The sequence below is a fragment of the Octodon degus genome, unplaced genomic scaffold, assembly GCF_000260255.1.
Source record: "Octodon degus isolate 3935 unplaced genomic scaffold, OctDeg1.0 scaffold00030, whole genome shotgun sequence".
NCBI lineage: Eukaryota > Metazoa > Chordata > Mammalia > Rodentia > Octodontidae > Octodon > Octodon degus.
The window spans coordinates 1,394,589-1,414,568 of record NW_004524606.1 but is presented as its reverse complement, the minus strand read 5'-3'; the positions used below and the strand labels follow the sequence as shown (position 1 = coordinate 1,414,568).

The following is a 19,980-nucleotide window of genomic DNA, read 5'->3' as shown; positions in this document are numbered from 1 at the left end:
AATTGAAAACTAGTATTCCTATTAAAGAAATAAACTAAACTTTAATTGTAACTATACATGCTGACTTATAGGTATATTTCAATTTTGATATCAAAATAAGCATTATGCCAGTTATTTTTTTTTTTTTTTTCTGAACTGAGGATTGAACTCTGCCCTTGCACTTGCCAGGGAAACACTTATTCTACTGAGCCATCTCCCCTGCCCCAATGCCAGTTAATTTACTGTCCAACTAGACTGAGGGACTCCTAGTGAGGTGACTGGATCCCGGGGAGCGATGGTCATCTGTGGATGACTCCTCACAGTTCTTACCTAGAGTGCAGTGCAGAGGCTGGGCCCAGCCAGCGACAGGCCACTGTGGTGTGTCTCTTGAGGGCTTGTCTCTTGCTGGTCTTCTCCTCTGCAGGCTCCCAGACCCCATAAATTAAGTAACTCTGCTCCACCACACCCTTATCCCATGACTTTCCTGCCTTGGGCCCAGCCAACAATGGGTTTAAACATGTCTAAGTGTGAGCAATACTAAACCTCTTCTCTTTTAAACCGTGGATACCAGGTATTTTTTCCTTTAAATAAGGAAACTGACTTATAAAAACATGAGGTGTTATTATACCACAGAAAGAGACTATTCCAAGGAAAGCAGCACATATTTAAATGATATCTAGTCAAAGGTATTTTTAAATTTTTAATTAAAGGAATAAGATTTTTTTTAAAGATTCATTTATTTATTTGGTACAGGATCTCACTACACATCTCAGGCTCATAGTGATCCTCCTGTTTCAGCCTCCCCAGCATTGGGTTTACAGGTACACATCACCATGCCAGGTTTCAGTAGTCAGCACAGTGCAGGGCTGGCACACGATGCAGTACCAGCTTTACAACCAGGGTCTTTGAACTTGCCAGGCATACACTTAGACAGCCAAGCTATCTCCCACATCAAAAATTCTTAACTTCATAGACATTAGTAGTTCTGATTTGACCCAGGTCCAGTGTGTGAGTGACACTGCCTAGGGCCCACCAGATCCTGATTCTACCCAGGCCCGGCATGTGCATGGGATTGCCTGGGGACCACCGGATCTTCATTCGACCCAGAGCCCAGACCCCACTTGTGGGTGAGACCACCTAGGGCCCACCTGATCCTCATTGGACCCAGAGTCCAGGCCTGGCATAAAGGCTGGGTGTGGAGCCCTGCAGCAGAACTCCCTGCAAAGACACTAGAGGCAAGACCCACCCAGCTGATCTAAGAGCAGAACATCTTGCCAGAGTGACACAGAAGGTTCACCTCCAAGGGCTGCAGCAGGAAGAAGTGGAGCACAGCAGCCAGACCCAAGCCACACCCACCTGGACAAGTTTGAACTTGATAGAGCCAGACCTGGTACTAAGGTAATAATGCTATCTAAGCTCTACACCAACGGTAGGAATACAATGGTATAAAAAATGACAAAAAGAAGGAGCAAAATGCATTCATAGACCCTGAGCCCCCCCAGAACAAATGCAGGAGACACTAGCACAGAAGAAATTAGAAATCACACACTGAAGGGCTGGGGAGATAGCTCAGTGGAATAAGCGCTTCCCTGGCAAGCGCAAGGGCCTGAGTTCTCAATCCCCGGTTCCGTCAAAAAAACAAACAAACAAACAAACAAATCACACACTGAAAATCTCTGAAATAATAGCACCAGAAGTAAAGAAACAACTGCAGAAAGGTATAGAGGAAATCAGATCAAAAATAATTTCTGAAGTGAAAAAAGAAATCATAACTATAATGAAAGAAGTACTAAGTACTTCTAAAGAAGACACTGATAAAAAATAGAGGAGAATAGAAAAATTATGAGATCCTTGAATAAGCAATATAGGAAAGAAATAGAATGCATGAAGCAGATTCAAAGTGATATACAGGAAATTAAAACTTCAACCACAAGCTAGCAAAACTGTTTGAAAGAATGTGAAAATAGACTTTCAGACCTCAAAGATACCATTGCAACTAGTGAAAAAGTAAGAAAAGATCTCTTAAAAATAACTAGTATGCAGGAAAAAATAATTCAACATCTACAAGATGATGCAAAGATGAAGAATGAAAGACTAGTGGGCATCAATGAGAAAAAAAGGAGTCAATACAAATGATATATAAAGAATATGGATAGAAGTAATAGCAGAAAACATCCCAGGGCCGGGGAGATAGCTCAGTAGAATAAGCACTTGTGTGGCAACTGCAAGGGCCTAAATTCAATCCCTGGTTCCACACAAAAAAAAAAAAAAAAAGAAAAAAAAGAAAAAAAGAAAACAGTCTGAAATATGGGGAAACAATCTAACATTCAGGTAACTGAAGCATATAGAACACCAAATAATATCAACGTAATTAAAAACACACCCAGACATATAATAATCAACATCTCAGAAATTGAGCACAGAAACAGTATACCAAAAGCCATTAAAGAAAAGAAGCAGATCACATTTAAAGGAAAAGCTATCAGAATAATGGCAGATTTCTCTTCACAAACCACCAAGTTAAGAAGAGCATGAAGCAGAGTAATTCAAGTCCTCCATGAAAACAAATTCCAACCCAGACTGATATACCCTGCAAAACTCAAGTATAATGGAGAGTGAAATATTTCCATGACAAAGAACAACTAAAGAATTTCATGATGACAAAGGCAAGCCTACACAGACTACAAATATGTTCTAGAGAGGGAGCAAAATGACCACAACTACATGAATGAAAATAGAAATAACCCACCAAATAGGGCAAACAACTAAACACAGGAGAAGAGGTATACAAAAGCAGTCTTTCATTTATTCTTTTGTATACAGCAGCAAAATATTTCCATAAGCATACTCTACAAACGAACTTTTCCTGCACCCTATGGGTCATGATTCTTTCTGGGTATACAGGGTGGATATAAAGGAAATAGCAGTAACTCAGTCCCACAAGTGACACCTGGTCACCAGTAAGCATAATGGACACTGTCCATGTCTATGACATACTAGAATTTTGTGTGATATCCTATCCCCAAATTGTTAGAAGTGCTGGTCACTTATTTGCCATTCCAGTATTTGTCTTATATTTTATTCTTAGTAATTCTTTACTATCATGAAAACTTTTTCTTAGTACTATGGTCTTGAAACATTTAATTTTTAATTAATATTTAATTTTCTGAATATTGCTTAATCTTAATTTTTGTTCTAAGATTTGTACTGTATCTTTGACTTACAATCTACTTAAAAGACATGGTATATTTGCTCCTAGTAACAGAAACTTTAAAAAGTATATTTCCATTTTCCATTAGCTTTATATTACTTCTTCCTTATCTTTTATACACACACACACACACACACACACACAAATACATGAAAAAAATGTGTAGAACCAACATAAGATCAATACTGTTTCATAGAAATCTTTAATGACCTTTTAAATGGGTTCATCTAATATATTTTACATAGTCTTGCATAACTATCATTTTGAGAGCACTTTATTCTTTATCCAGGACCATAGAGTAAATTCTCTTGCCTTCTGAATTATGCTCCTTGTTATTTCCTATATGCTACAGCTGCAGGCATTAGAATATTTCCAGTTTGTATAACTGGAAAATATTTTACTTTTAGTTTTCAAAGGTATGTTTGCTAAGTATAAAATTCAAAGAGGACAGAATTTTTTTTTCAGTCCTTTAAATTAATTAGCCTAGTTTCTTACACACTTGGTCTTTTTTTTTCTTTCTAATGTGGAATAACATGCTATATAATTTTGTTCTACCATAGCTAATTTTTTTCATGTATATGCTTTAATGATTTTTTTCTTTACAATGAGTTTTGGACAATTTCATTTTTGTGTATCTTGGTATAATTTTATTCAAATTTCTTGTGCAAAAGGTTCACTTTTCTTAGAAATATGGTGTTATAAGCTCAACTAAATGCAGAAATTTTAGGGCCAGGGAGATGGCTCAGTAGAATAAGCGCTTGCCTGGCAAGCACAAGGCCCTGAGTTTAACAGAAAAAAAAAAAAAAAAGAAAAAAAAAGAAAGAAATGCTGAAGGAAGTAAAGGCTTTTACCAAAAAAGAAAGAAAGAAAAGAAAAGAAAAGAAGAAAAGAAAAAGAAAAAAGGAATTCAGAAATTTTAAATCTTTAAATATTTATTGCCTACGTCTTTCCACTTTGAGAATTCCAATTATATGAATATAAAAGTTTCTTGATTTTGGCACAGAGTGAACTATTATATAACTGATCTGTAAATTCTTTTTTCTTCATTTTCATTTTGGACAATTTTTATTGTTATATTCATTTAAGTTTGTAAATAATTTATTTACAATGTGAAATCTATGAAACATGCTATGTATTCACTTCAGAAATATTTCTCTAAAATTCACTGTCTACATCTTATATATTTCACATTTAAATATTTGTCTATAATTTTAATGTTATATAATTATTGATTTTCAATAAATAAAGTTAATAAAAAAGAAATTAGTAGTTTGCATTAATGGCTTTTTGAAGATACCTTTATGATTTTTGTTTTTAGTTCATTGAATCAGCAAAAGCAAAGATCAGAGATTACAGTTGTATCAGTTTCCAGTTAAACCCATAACCACAATAAAATCTAGCCCTTCAAAGCAGAGCAAAATGTTCTTGCCAGGGTACTAAACTTATCTCAGTAACACCTACTCCTCACTCCCTCACCAAAAGAATCAAGATGACAGATCCATTATAAAATGTGTGTCTACTTCCAAACTCTATGGTACATAAACCACAAAGGATATTGGTTAACATTAATTTTGGGTACAGTTTTAGAAAAATATTTTGGCATTGTTATGGTTTCAGAATTAAACAGTTCTACAGTTTAATTAATTCATGATCCAAGCCTAGAATTATGGGTCTGAGTCCTGCTGGGATTATGGGTGTGATTGCTAAACCCAGCCTTGGGTGGATAGCCTGAATATAACACAAGGGAGACAGAGACACAGACTTGCTCTCTGTAGCCATTGTTGCTGCTACTCCTCCCCTTTGCTCTCTGTTCCTTGCCGTCGCCATGAACTGCTGCCTTGTGCCATGTGCCAGTCTGCATTGGAGCCAGCTGAGTATGTACTGAAACCTCCAGTAAGTGTGCTAAATAAGCCTTTACTTCCTTCAGTGTTGGATATTTGTCCCAGCAACGAGAGAAGACTAACCAAGATAGGAATATTTCCATGATCTAATCCTATTAAAAATATGAATTTTGGTGATCTCACAAAGCTTTGTATTCATTTGTTGTGAAAAAAGTACATTTGAACATAGAAAAAGATAAGACTACACCAGTCCTTCAATATAGACCATGCAGACCAAGCCAGTGACACTGTAACCCAAGACAGGAGAGAAGAAATGATACACATTCTCCAACCTAGACCAATCTATAGTCTGCCAAGTGTTCTACCAGGAAGTAAAAAATTAAACATTCAAAATGACTAGCTGTGGGATATGATTTAAAGGACAAACCAATGGACTCAAATGATCAGCAAACATACAGACCCAAGTGTCAATAAAGTTCTCCACTTACTACATGTGACATCATAAAACACTAATGAAGAAAGATGCTTCAATGTATGTCACAACCAAATGCCAGTTAAAATACATTCTCATTATTATCTTAACATAAAATACACATGGGTAAAATCATTCAAGATGAAAAAACTAAAAACTAAAAGAGTCATAGATGGGCTAGCCAGATAGCTCAGCAGATTAAAGCATCTGTTTAAGCAGAAGCAAGGACTGGGGCTCTATTCCAGGTGTGGCTTGCCATTCGGACCTCGCCCCTGGATCATGCTGAGATAGTGATTGAGACTGGGCATAGTGGTGGGCACCTATAATCCCAGTGCTTGAGAGGCTGAAAACAGGAGAATCACTATGAGTTCGATCTGCGTAGTGAGACCCCGTGGGCCCTGTACTAAACACACACACACACACACACACACACACACACGAAAAGTCGAAGATTTAAAACAAATAGGGCTATCACAATAGCTCATAAAGTGCTTGCTTAGACAAGCTTAGGCAACCGCAGGGATCATATGCAACGGCAGCTCTACCCTCAGGGCAGGCTGAGCCAGCTACAAAGAATAAATATATAAAAATAAAATAATAAGTAACAGGTTTGCAAGTGTGTTTGAAATAAAAGCTTACTATAGTGAGAGAGGAATTATCATAAACTAAGGATTGGATTGGAAGATCAATACCTTTCCAAGGAAACCACTAAAAATACCAAACACACTCATATTTAAAAAAATTAATCCAATGACCAAGAATCCAGTCTAAGGATATAATTGCTACATTTTTAAACATAATACATGAAAATATTCATAATATTAGTGATACATATCAGAATCTAAAAAATTAGTGAAAAAATGTAAACTATGGTATAAACATATGCTAAAATACTATGCAGGCATTGAAACAATGTTTTGAAAGAATATCTTATGCAGGTCAAAAAATAATGATATACATTGAAAAAATTAAAATGTAAACTATATTTTAGAATAAGGTCAATATCTGGGTGACTACAACTATTTTTTCTTCTGTATTCTTTTTTTGTATCTCAACTTTCCTACAATGAATATTCATTTTATTAACAGAAAAACTATTTTTAAAAATTGAATGAATTAGGATACATTTTTAATTGCTCCTCAAATTAAATGCCTTTAGTCAGGGTCAATGATGTAGCTCAATGGCACGGCACATGCTTGGCAAGTGCAAGATGCTAAATTCAATTTCAGGTACAAAAAAAAAAAAAAAAATCCAGCATGTAGTCAGTAATATCTGTATATTTTAGGTTATTTAACAAATTTCCCAATAATTATATAATATTCAATGAAATAGGAAGCATACTCCAGTATTTATGACCAAATCATATAAATAATATTGAAAAAATGTAAATTAAAATATTGTCACAACTTTTAAATTTTATGGTTTTCTTATTTTAAGGAACAAATTTTTCTGGAATAACTTTGTTTTATTTTGAAAAACAAAAAACAAAAAACACCACTTTGGATCTCCTTATATGGTCCACAAAAATAAACTTCAGTCTTAAAAGCTAAAACTATATAACTTCTAGAAAACATATAGGAGCCAACTGTTCATATTCATGGGAAGGACAAAGATTTCTTAGAATACAAAAAGAAGCCTAAATTAAAACCCTGTTCTTCAAGCACACAATAAAAAAACAAAACTAATAGATACCACAATTTAAAAGTGGGCATATAATATTGAACAGATAAATCACAAAGTCCTACTAGCCAGAAAGCACATTAAATAGTGTAACATACTCAACAGTTATGAAGAAATGGAAATTAAAATCACAATGGGATAGCACTACAAGCTCACTAAGTCGGCTAAAACTTAACACACTAGCTTGAGATGTTAGCAAGTAGGCAGTGTAATTCAATATCTCTTACATTGCTGGTGGGAATAGAAAATAGTTTAACAACTTGGGAAAACAGACTGGCAGTGTCTCAAAATTAAACATACACAGCATATGACTCAGCACTGCACTTCGGAGTTCTCCCCCAGAGTTGTAAAACATATGTCCACACAGAGGGGTGTGTGAATACAGCAGCTTTATTCAGAGCAGCAAGAAGACTGAAACAACCTTAATGTTCCCCAACAAATTACCTCTACCTGAATATTTCCTTCCAATTCAATTGCTGTAAACTTGATTTCAAAATCAATTATTGGAAATTTGCACAGAGGTAGACCTTTTGAAAGATATTTAGGTCATGAAGGCAGAGCTGTCATGGATAGATCCATGCTTATATACAAAGGCCTTACGGGCTGCAGAAATAGCTCAGCAGTCTAAGTGCCTGCCTGTCAAGCACAATGACCAGGGTTTAATCTCAGGTACCACATGCCTTAGCAGCACTGCACCGTGCTAGCCACCAGAACCAAGTGCGGTAGGCACGCCTGTAATCCCAGCACTGGGGGTGCTGAGACAGTAGGATGACTACGAGTCCAAGCTGGGTAGTGAGACCTTGTACCAAATCAATCAGTCAGTCAATCAATAAATGTTTTTTTTTTCTTTTTTTAAAAAAAGGTCTTATGGAAATGGGTTCTCTTTCTTCTGCCTTTTTACCATGCATGTGAAAACAGGACAGCCCACTTCATCAGAGGACAAAAGAGCAAGGTGCCATCTTGGAATCAGAAACTTAATCTGCCAGTGCTATGACCATGACTTGTACACCTCTGAAACTGTGAGAGAGAAAAAAAATCTGCTCTTGATAAATTACCCAATCTCATACATTCATGTATAGAAGCACAAAAAAGATTGAACCTCAATAACAGATAAACCCAGCACCATGATTCATATAAAAATTTAATTCCAAAATTATCATCTGCACATGGAAGAACTGATAGATACAGTTGCCTCTGTCAGAATTTCTAGAATAGGCAAAACTAATAAATATGTAGTCCCAAAAAACCAAATAAGTGATTGTCTGTGTCTTGGACAGAGAAACTGACTACAGAGTGGTATGACACTTACGGGGAGGAAGGAACTGAATCAGGGATTCATTTGTCAAAACTCATCAAACACCACACTTAACGTGTAGCATTTTAGTAAGTATTTCATTAAGATTGACTCAAAAAATAATACTCCTTAATTATTCACAAGGCTAAGTTAACATGGAGCTTTACTTAATTAACTAACCAGAAGGTATTGTCTATAAATAAAGTACCTCATTCTTGTTAATATTCCCTTTTACTGGATTTTTTTACTTTTAAATCTTTTCAGTATTAATGTTTTAAGTATTAGCTTTCCATTTGATCCATTTTTTTGTTTCTTATAGATGAATCAAATATACCACCCACACACGTTTCTTAAAGTCACTCAATGCAACTCTCATATACATTCCTGCTGTATTCCCCATACCCCTCCTGACATCCTTATTCCATTAAATGCTTTGCTCACTGATAGCACTAACAAAATGTCAGTATGTCACTACTGTATTATACAGATAGCATAAGCAATACAACATAAAATAGACTATGATGGGGAAGAATAGTTATTAGGCTATAAATTTAACTATTTACTAACTATAAATCAAATTATACAGTCCAATAAATATTTTTTATTTTACTACTTTTGAAAATATTCAAATTTTGACCTCTGGATATAATCTAAATAATTGTTAACGATGACTTTTGCAGTTAAGAGTTTAACTCAGTGGTGCAGGCCTTTCCTCGCACGAACAAGGCCCTAAACTCAATCTGTTCCACCCTGGAAATAAATACATAAGATCCACAATTCTTAAAAATCCATCTTAAATATGATAATTTCTTATTTCCTGTTTGTAAGTCACTAACATAAACTCTATGATCCCGAAAACACTCATAAAATGTCAACTTGATCCTTATTTATTCCTTATAGATTTATTCCTTATTCAAATAATTACTGAGGGTTTTCTATTGAGTCTTAAAAATATACACATAAACCATACCTTGGGCAGTTGTCTCCACTGTAACATAGGCCTTGTTTGACAACCATTTCCAGTTAGTAGAGATAAGGTTGGCCCATTTCCATTTTATGGTGGACTATTTGGAATAGAGTTTCATTTCGTTTTATTTAGTCAATTCTGGTTTTTACAGAATTGAAAATTATATTTTGCCTTCAAAGGACAGACAGAAGCATATTGATTTTTCTTATCTTTATTTCACATATCCCTGTCCTCCTGATAGTGTGGCTCTGAGACACTGGCCTCTCATGCACGGAATTCTAAATTTCTTTTTTCCCTGCTGAACACACAAACAAAAATACATCTTTTTATCACTCTTTCCTCAACTCTGATACAAATCAGCATTTGATATTTATCAAACGAGATATTGCAACTCGTTTAATACTACACAAATAAATTGTGAGGAATTACTCTTTTAGGCTTCATTGAATTATAGCTAATACACAAAAATTCACATTATATATATTTTGATGAATCTGGCCTTGCTTACTTACTTTTAGAAATGATTTCTAAATCTGATTTTAGAATAAAGAACTCTTTCTCTTTCCTTCCAATTAATTTGTAAAGTGAAAATGTTAAATGACTTAATTTCTCTACTCATTTACCATGTAATTTGACCAGTTTTAATTAATGTAGGCGTTGTCTTATTTTAAGAGAAAAATATCTTAGTTATATTTTCATGCATATGTCATTGTATTCTCTTAATTTTAGCTGATTATCCTATGTACTTTCTTTTATTTAGTTTCTTTATCCAGTACTACAGGTCTTTTAAAATGTCTTATCCTTCAATTCCTGGTACAAAAAAAAAAAAAAAGTTTTATCCTGACTTTCAACCTAAAACCTATAAATTCATTTTATGTCTGATTCTGTCTTCAACTAATTTCCTGATTTCTTATAACCTTATCTTTGGGAAGGCAACAGGGTTCTCCTGGTACTTTATTGCCTTTTATGATCCTATACTCAATTTTGACTTTCCCACATATATTTCAGGGTACTTTAATTCTCAGGGTGGTTTCTTTGGTATCTTTCCTACAGCAGCCACTACGTTATATGTTAATGTAGCTCCTTGTGTACCCGCCACATGTCCACTAGCCCATGGTTCCTGAAGACAGATGTTTTATTCAACTAAAATCTTTGCATTACATTGAATATAGCGCAATACTTCCACTGAATGAATGAATAAAATATTGGCATCAATTATTCTTATTAATCTTTGAAAATAACATTACTATTGCTTTTAATTTTTAATTATCCTTTCTAAAACTTCAAAGGCTTGGTCCCAAAGGTCACTGCTGAGAAAAACTGCAACTTAAATTATCAGTGTTCTACAAAGACTCAGTAAGTGCAAAATTGATACGGTCTAAATAAGACAAGGTGAGCCTAGCAGAGATGCTGTGCCCTGCCTTTATATTCAGTGAGAAATCTTTTACCTAGAGTTAGTTGGTATCTCCTTCAATGCCCTCCAGAAGCATCTATGTTTCTGTAAATATTTCATAAACAGTACACAAATATTAGAGTTACTTTTCTTAGAAGGAGTCCAGATACACTTGAATGAGGAACACAGCACATTTACTAGTTCAAAGTATGGGTGCAAAGGTCTGACAAATTAGGCAGCACATGTGTGATTCTTCTAAGCTGTCTGACACTCAGAATCATTTAATTAACTTTTCTGTATGTCAGATTCTTGTATATAAATGTGTGTATAAATAGGTACCCACCCTAATGTTGCTTTGAAAATTAAATGAAATGATGTACATAAAACAGGTAACATATAAAGCTAATAATACTCATTATCATAATTTAGTTTTAGTCCTGACATTGATGTGCTCATGAAAATGACAAAAAAGGTCAGAATGAGCTATGAGAAAGGTTAAAGCAAATACTGAAGGTCAAAATTCTATAAAGCCTATTAATTTCTGAATGCTACTTATAAAACTGATTGAAACTTAGCGAGGAATACACTTTTAACTCAAGTTGACTTGTCTATGCACCCCAATTTTTGTAAAACTATTAATGTTATCACCAGAAAGTTCTAGTGGTTGCCATAAATTATTGGCATAATACTGATCATGACAGTGCACTGCAATCCATCACATCTTTCTGTGTATTCCACAGAAAAGTGAAGCCATATATTTTTCTAAGACAGGGAAAATTTGCTGCTCGTTTTATTACTTTAATTTTCTAGTCTTTGGTTTCTCCTCACACATAGTAATTCTTCCCTGAAGCACCAACAATTAATCAAACAAAATCAACAAACATTGGCTGTCTAACAAATGAGCTCATGCCTGTGAAGAGACTGTTTAGAAAGCAACAAAAGGGAACATCAAGGCAAGCAAGATTACCTGTTCCCCTAGATTTGTAAGAAGGAAACACTTAGTGTCCTCAGTAGGACAAAGAAAAATGCAGCAGCATTGACTGAGATAATAGGTCAGCAGCACCACTATTTCTTTGTGTGTGTTTGTTGTTTTGTTTTACTATTTATTTATTTATGTATTTATTTATTGCGGTACTGGCGATTGAACTCAGGATCCTGTGCTTGCCGGCAAGCACTTATTTTACTGAGCCATCTCCCTGGCCTGTGTTTGTCTTTTTAGAGACAGGGTTACACTATGCAGTTCAAGCTGGCCTTGAACTCACTTTGTAATCCAGGATGGCCTCCAGTTTGCAGCAATCCTGTCTCAGCCTTCTCCGTGCTAGGATTATAGGCATGTGCTACCATGCCCACACCAGTAATTTTTTGAATGTCCCCTGAGGCAGTTCAGTATGGCAAGGTATGAAAACATAAGAAAATTATGGTCATGTTTCAGAACATGAAAATGCAAGCAATATAGTGATCATTTCATTAAGATTTCTACAAAGATCCCTGTTAAAAACTTCAAGGCTAAGGCTTACATATCCTACTGGCCAGGAAGATCTGAGGGATATAGGAAAATAAAGATGTAATATTCAAAAAATAAAAAGATGAAATATTCAGTTCAGGCTTTCAGAATATGGACCTCCATAGTGACATCCAAATAAAAAAACAAAAAATTGTTTAATATAGGATTCTGCTATATAAATATTAAAGGGAGGGTAGAATCAATCTTGTTGGTTGTTAAAACCTTGAGAATAAATAGCCTAACCTAATTCTGCCTCACTTTTGTCATATATAAATGAATGTTTACTTTACTATCTTGCAAAAATTAACTATGTTAACATAACTATGTTAACATTTGTAAACACCTCAATGTCATTGGTACTTACGGTTGTATTGTTACCACTATTGGTGAATGTATTTACTGGTTTTTTTTTCAAAGTAATTTTCAATTTATTTCTTACAATTATATTTAAAATTCAGAACAAGGTTAAGGAAAGCTAAATTCGCTTTCCCCCTAGACTACTGTAATCTTATGATTTGCTTTCTATTTCCATGAATTCTGCATTTTGCAGATTTAACCTACCACAGCTGAAAAGTATTCATAAATAACTCCAACTGTATTGAACATACATGAATTTTTCCTATTTTTCTCTAAATAATACAGTGAAACAACTATTTACATTATACAGTATTAGGTACTACGAGTAATTTAGAGATGATTTGAAGTAAATTAAAAATTATATAAATTACGTACAAATACTAGATTATTTTGCATGACGACTGGTACATTTGCTCATTTTAGTTTCCATGGATGGAGAGAGGGGAGTTCTGGAGTCAGTCCCTTAAGGATTTCAAGGAATGACTATGCATCACTTTTGTCCTTTGTGAGGCTACAAAGCTCCTCTGGGTTTTCTAAGGAGTTTCCTTCCTATTAAGTTATTTCTATATTACCATTATTCACCTCAAATCATATATCATCTATGAACTGATAGCAAGTATATAGATACTAAAATAGTTCATTTTCCATAGTTTTACTGAAAAAGGCAAAAAATAAACAATTGAGGGCTATGAGGATTTAAAAAGTAATGATTTTATATTCAACCTGCATTTCAGAGGACAACTGAGGCCCAGACAGACTTGCTCTCCTGCCTGTGGATGCAGGCTATTTAAGATCCACTGTGGCTCTGAGATCATGCATTTCTGCCAGGACACGTCAAATGTCCCCAGTGTTTGAAGACACAAGGCAACATAGCTGTGACCTTTAATTCTCTCAGATATCTACGGCAGCTCTTCCAGCTTGAGAGTACACCACTCATATCCCAAACTATGGCACAGTTGGAAATACCTTTCAGCACACACGAGCTCTAGGTGACACCAGGATGCAGGAAAGCATGCTATGCTCCCTTCTCCTAACAAGTACTTATGCTACTGAAAAGCAATCTTTTAGAAAAGCGAAAAGGAAGGAAGTCTCCATGTGTCTGTATCTAATACCGGAATACGTCTACATGTACTTATAAAGTCTCTGAAATAACCTCTTTTTATAGTATTATTTAATAGTTAATATGGAAAATGATAATGCTGACTCAGTAACAAAGATTCCACTATAGTCCACATACTCCTTCTAAAAATGAACATAAAAATAACATCCATTCTAGAAAAAAGATCACAAAAATAACTGCTCTTGACATTTGATATTTAGAATTTACTATCACCAACACCCTAGAAGTAATTTTACTTGGTAGCCTAACAGGGGTCTAAAAATCAACATGCCCAAAATAAACAATGTCCACCTTCTTCAAGTAATCTACACTAAACTGTCTCTTCAAAAATTGGACTACACAGTGTCCTACAAGAAATCCAGGACTTGTCCTTGACTTCTATCTCTTATACTGTTTAATCCTGTCACGCACCCAGTGTTTACTATTGTACCTAAACGCTCCTTCACTTTACCTACTCCTCCTCTACCTCACAGCTACTATGCTGCTGTAAGCTGGCAACACCTCCCACACAGAATCCACAGCCTGCTGTACAACCCTCTCCCAGCATCACAAGCACAGAAGCTCTTTTTAATGCAATATCCTCTCTCTACACACCGTGATCCTTCCATAACACAAATCTAAACACTTCATCTTTTAAAGCCATTCAATGACTTCCTATTTTTTTAAACCTATTCGGTGGCTTTTATTCATTCATTTGGTTGCTCATAAAAAATAACAGATACATCAAACCCACTTTCAAAACACATGTGGAACTCCAGCAATGGTCCTATCCAGTCAAACTCCACATACCCATGCTGCTGTCAGGGGCAACATCATTAGGCTCATTCATAATTAGCTAAACGTGCTTGTCTATGAAGTCTTACATACAGTCTCATGAGAGATATTTTAAAACTTGAGTTATTTTTCTCCTCACACAGTATTATGTTTATATATAACCTTAGAGAGACACAGTTTCTATCATTACTGTAGTATTGTCGAGATTCACTCATATTAGTAAAAGTGTCTGTAGTTCATTTATTTTTACAACTGTATTTCCTCATATTAATGTACCAATATCCATTCAATCTCTCCATGGCGAAGCCCATAGGTTGTTTTAAGTTTTATTTTTATGAATACCAATGCTATGAACATATTTGTGTATGTGGAAGAAATTCTTCTAGGTGTATAATGCTGATTGCTGAGTCATATATGCATGCTTAGGTTTGAGAAATGTTTGAATTCTTATTTGAAATTGTCATAAAAAATAGAGATATGGCAACACTAACAATTGGTAATATCAGGGTTTTTACTTGTTCATGTAATGGAAATTGATGACATGTCATCAAAGCCTTGAAATGTTTTTCCCTGATTATAATATAATTCATTCATGTTTTTCATTTTATTTGCTATATGTGCTTTTCTTTCTATTAGATATCTATTCAGTTCTATTTTTCATCATTCTATTGTGTTATTTGTGTTTTTATATTAGTAATAAAAATTATATATATATATATAGCCATACATATATATATATATATATAACTAAGTATATGACCATTACTTACATATATTTAGTAACTATTTGTCAGTTATGTATTCTTTGACTATCTTCTATGATTTGTCACTTTTCTTCTCCTTTAAAGGCATATTTAAATAAATCAACTTTCCAAATTTTAATATAGTCAAATCAATATTTTATTTTATGTGGGGCTGGTAAGATAGATCAGCAGACTAAAGTGCCTGCTTTGGCAAGCTTAGGCAAGTGCAGGGACCACAGTTCAATATCTGGCACCACATGCCACATTAGCCCTGTCTGTAGGGTGGGCAGAGCCAGTCCCAGAGTTCAGGCATGGTGGTGCACACCTGTAATCCTAGAGCTGGGGAGGCTGAAAGCAGGGTCTGAGCTGTGTAGTGAGACCCTATAATAATCAAACATATAAATATATATGTATATATTTTATAGACAATATGCTTACTGTTTTACTTAGAACTTCTCTTTATTCCAAGGTCTTATAGATATTTATTTTTTTTACTAAAATTTTAATGTTTTTGATATTTGAGTTTTTAATATATTCAAAGTTTGTATTGGCTGGTGATAAAAATTAGCATTATATTTCACCACATGGGAAACCATTTTATTCTCATATTTGTTAATTGTCCAGCACTTTTTCCACTGATCTGCTATACCTGCATACTGCAAACATCTATATATAAGGTCTACCTTTTTCTATGGAAAATTTTCTCTCCTATGCCTCTTTGCATCAATACTACAATGTTAATCTGAATTTTACAATGTGAATCAAGTAATCACATCTCAGGCTGGCCAGACAGCTCAGTGACCGAACCACCTGCTTAGGCTGAGCACAGCAGCTGTGGTTTGATCACTGGCATGCCATGCCAGCCCTGCTCCCAGGGTGCACTGAGACAGCAGTTGAGACTGAACATGGTGGCTTGAGCCTGTAATCCCAGAGGCTAAAAGCAGGGAATCACTGCGTCTACTTAGTGAGATCCTGTAGACCCTGTGCTAAATAATTAAAAAATAAAATAAAAAAAGTAGTCACATCAGCACTTTGTATTTTCTCTTTAAGAAGTATCCTGTGGGATACTTGTGGAATGTAATGATTCCACAAAAATTCTACTATTTTCTTTTTCAGTTGTTAACTACAATTGTGGTGAAGGCCTCAACTAAATGCCACATATTCAGGGAAGTGCAGACTAATAATCCAAATCAAGCTTGCTCTACTTAAAAGATCCTTCATGCTGTTCCTGGTATCTATTATGTTTTGAAATAATTTCATATTTATTTTACTATTTATTGGACTTATATATTTTACTTGAATTCTATCAACATTATCATATACAATGGTGTTCACATTAGATTATATCACCTAATAAGCCCATACGAGTCATAGTTCACATAAGTATAGTCTATCATGCCCAACACAGGGCCAAAACAGCCTGAATGTTTCCCAGAGCCTAGCCACATTATTAAGTCATGTATAAGTGTGTATATATATAGTTGCAGAGAATGAGGGAGACAGACGGAGAAAGAAAGAGAAACAGACAGACAGATAGACACAGAAAAAGAGACAGAGACAGAGCAGAGACATAGGAGAGACAGAGAGAGACAGAGAATTCTGTGACAGGCTGGAACTTAGTTCCCTTATTTGCAAAACAGCACAAACCCGAGACCTCATTTATTTATATCCCCCAGACTTAACACATAGTAAATACTTGAAAAATAAATAAGTGAAAATATATGAAAAATTAATTCCCAGTACATGGTAATACTGTGTACTGAAAAATCATGTAAAGTTTAAAAATATAAGAGAACTTAGAAACCACTTAATCCAAACCAGAAAGATTAAATATTTTTAAAGCAAAAGGCAGTTTTTATAGATTTAGAATAAATACGTACATCAAACATACTTCCTATGCTACCATCTGCTTATAAATAAAAATGGAAATCTATAGCAAAAATTTCTAAAATATTCTGAAATAATAATAAAAATAAAATTTAAATCCTCAAGCCTATTTTCTATTTTAGATGACTAATGATATTAATGTACAACATTAAAGTCAAAGAACTAACTCTGGGCCTCCCCCTAACTCATGCAATCCTAGCTCCTAGCAAGAGGTAGTTTGGAAGTTGCATAGGTCATGAGGGTAGAATGCCCATGAATAGGAAGAATATCCCTACAGAAATGCCGAAGAGAGATGGCTTCAGCTAAACAGCCATAAGAAGTTAGTAAGAAGGCAGGTCTTTATGAGGAATAGGCCCTCCCCAGACTCCAGCTCTGCCCATGCTTTCATTTTAGACACCCCGCTTCCCAAACTGAAAACTACACTTTTGTTGTAGGTAAATCAACCAGTCTGTCATATGTCATTGTAAACATAAATGGACTAAGACAATAAGTCTTACAAGTAAAGATAAAACAGTTTAATTTTACAATTTAAGTCCAAGGAAAAATACCTTAGTCTTACGTTATTCAATTGCGCATTTTGGGATTGAAGACTGAATATTACAGACTCAAGTCATCAAAACTGCATTTTTCCGACACTTGCAAAAAAGCTGTCATAGTTTTGCTGACTCAGGTTATGATTTTTTTGCAACCAGTATAAATGTATCTGTTCAACAAATGACAAAGTGGTCATTCCAAACTGATGCGATCCATCAAAACACATTTCCACTTTGAGCCAAGCAGCAGCTCAACTGCAGCAAAGAAGCAGAAAAGGCTGATTTATTTTAAGGTTTAAACTAAAGATCAGCAAATCATTCCCATGTTCATTCATCAAAAAATAAGGAACTCATAAAGTTCTTCTATCTGAATAATTGTAAAATAAAGACATAAAAATGCATATAAAATATCCAAATGGATCTGGACTCTGACACTTCCCAGGTACTTTGGATTCACTTTGCTAAACATCTCAAAAACATCAACTACCATTCAATTAAAGTGATATTTTGTCATATTTATTCAAAAACTTTTATTGAGCAGAAAATATATTGTTGGTTCAGGGACAACAAAACTCATCTTAAGGCCCCTCAAGTACATTAGAAATATTCATTTATAGAGAATACTCTAAAATGTAAATATATTTATAGATCTTGAAGTCAACAAAAAGGAAAGCATAAAGAAAATTTTGGAAACCATTTTGCAGAACATGAATTTGCATCTTCTTACCTGATAAAACATAATTTATACCAACTTTATGTTTCTCTAGAAGTACCTGTTATTATTGAAAGCATTTCTTTAGAAAAGCACTGAACTAAAGTGATTTCATAGTATACTTGAAATTACCTTTGGCTCTTAACATAGTGCTAATAATCTACAGGCTCACAGGTTGAACCTGGGCATGAACGTGTTTTAAGAACTGGTGTTTTATAATATCTGGCAATCTGTACCTGTATGACCTGTATCACATGTTGTTTTAGTTTGCTAAATCCCCACTTATCTCATTTTAGTAGTTTTTCCCTTTCATGTTATATGTTTGGTGCTCTAAACACTTTTAGCTTCTGGCAATCCAGATTTTAAATTCTGCGCACAAAGGGATGAGAATTAAGATATGTTACGCACTTGCACCAACTCCACCAAATGAATGAAATCAACGGGCATTTCAAACATGTATTAATAAAAATAAAATTTAGAGAAACTGTTATTCTCATACAATATCAGAACACTAAATTGCTAGTATTGAAGGTATCTTAGAGGTTAGCTGATTTTGCTCATTTCTCCTAACAGACACCTAAGGCCAAGAAAAGTAGCTTCCCCATAGTTACATGTAATTTAATAGTTCTGCCAAAATACTCATCTAGTTCCATAAGGCGAAACCTTGCTTGTTTTGAGGTGTCATGCTTGGTCAAGCTTCTTCTTTGCTTCGTAAGTACTCACCCCTCAGTGCTGGCAGCAGTGACCGCTCCTTCTTGTCATCACACTTGTTACATTCACTGAAGTACAGGAGCAGGAAGACATCGACAAGAACCCACAGAAGTGAAGTGGCCAGCACCACCTTGCAGTAAACAAATCTCCTCATGTCTTTGCTTGGTTTCTAGTTAACACACAAATTGAAGACAAATGCTACTGTGATAAATCCAAGCCACAGAGAGGAACTCACAGAAAAAAGCAGGATGCATCCCACTGCATAAAAAAGGGGAAAAAAGAAAATGTTAATATCGTACAAGTTTTTGTTCACTGACTGCTTTGTTTGCATACAAGGGATATAATACAAGACACATGACAGCATTCCGATCTTCAAATCCAAAATTAAAAGTCCAAATGAAAATTCTACCATTTGACATTAAATTTGTCATGATTCTGCTAGGCCTTTGATCAACTATCATATTTCTTCAAATTTTATTGTCAATACTTAAAATCCTATCTTGACATTCTACATAAGACCATGCTGTAGAACACCACAGTTATAAATTTACTCAGATAGAATTCTTCTGGCTAGCTGACATTACTAAAAGAGAAATCATTCTGGAATACAATTTACTAATGTGGTTAATACCTGTCATTATGGACAAGCCAGCGTAGACCTTTTCATTACATAGCACTAAGTGGTTTCCTAGCCTCAGTTCTCTCATCTGTGAAATGAGGGTAATAATATCAAACCTAAAAGTTTGCTCTGAAGATTAAACAACATCATGTTTATAAAGCATCTTATAGAACAGATAGTTAA

The 19,980-nt window shown here is 34.7% G+C and overlaps 1 protein-coding gene across 2 annotated transcripts in view; it reads right to left on the bottom strand.

Annotated features, from left to right (window-relative positions):
- Positions 1-19,440, bottom strand: part of Galnt13 (polypeptide N-acetylgalactosaminyltransferase 13) — a 509,399-nt gene extending 489,959 nt beyond the window's left edge. Inside the window, exon 1 of one of the 2 annotated variants that reach the window (XM_023713326.1) lies at positions 19,191-19,440. In XM_023713326.1, coding sequence (XP_023569094.1) covers positions 19,191-19,332 — 142 coding nt within the window. In that variant the 5' untranslated portion in view covers positions 19,333-19,440. The remainder of the gene's footprint in view (positions 1-19,190) is intronic. The other variant, XM_023713325.1, reaches the window with a different exon arrangement.
- Positions 19,441-19,980: the final 540 nt, after the last annotated feature.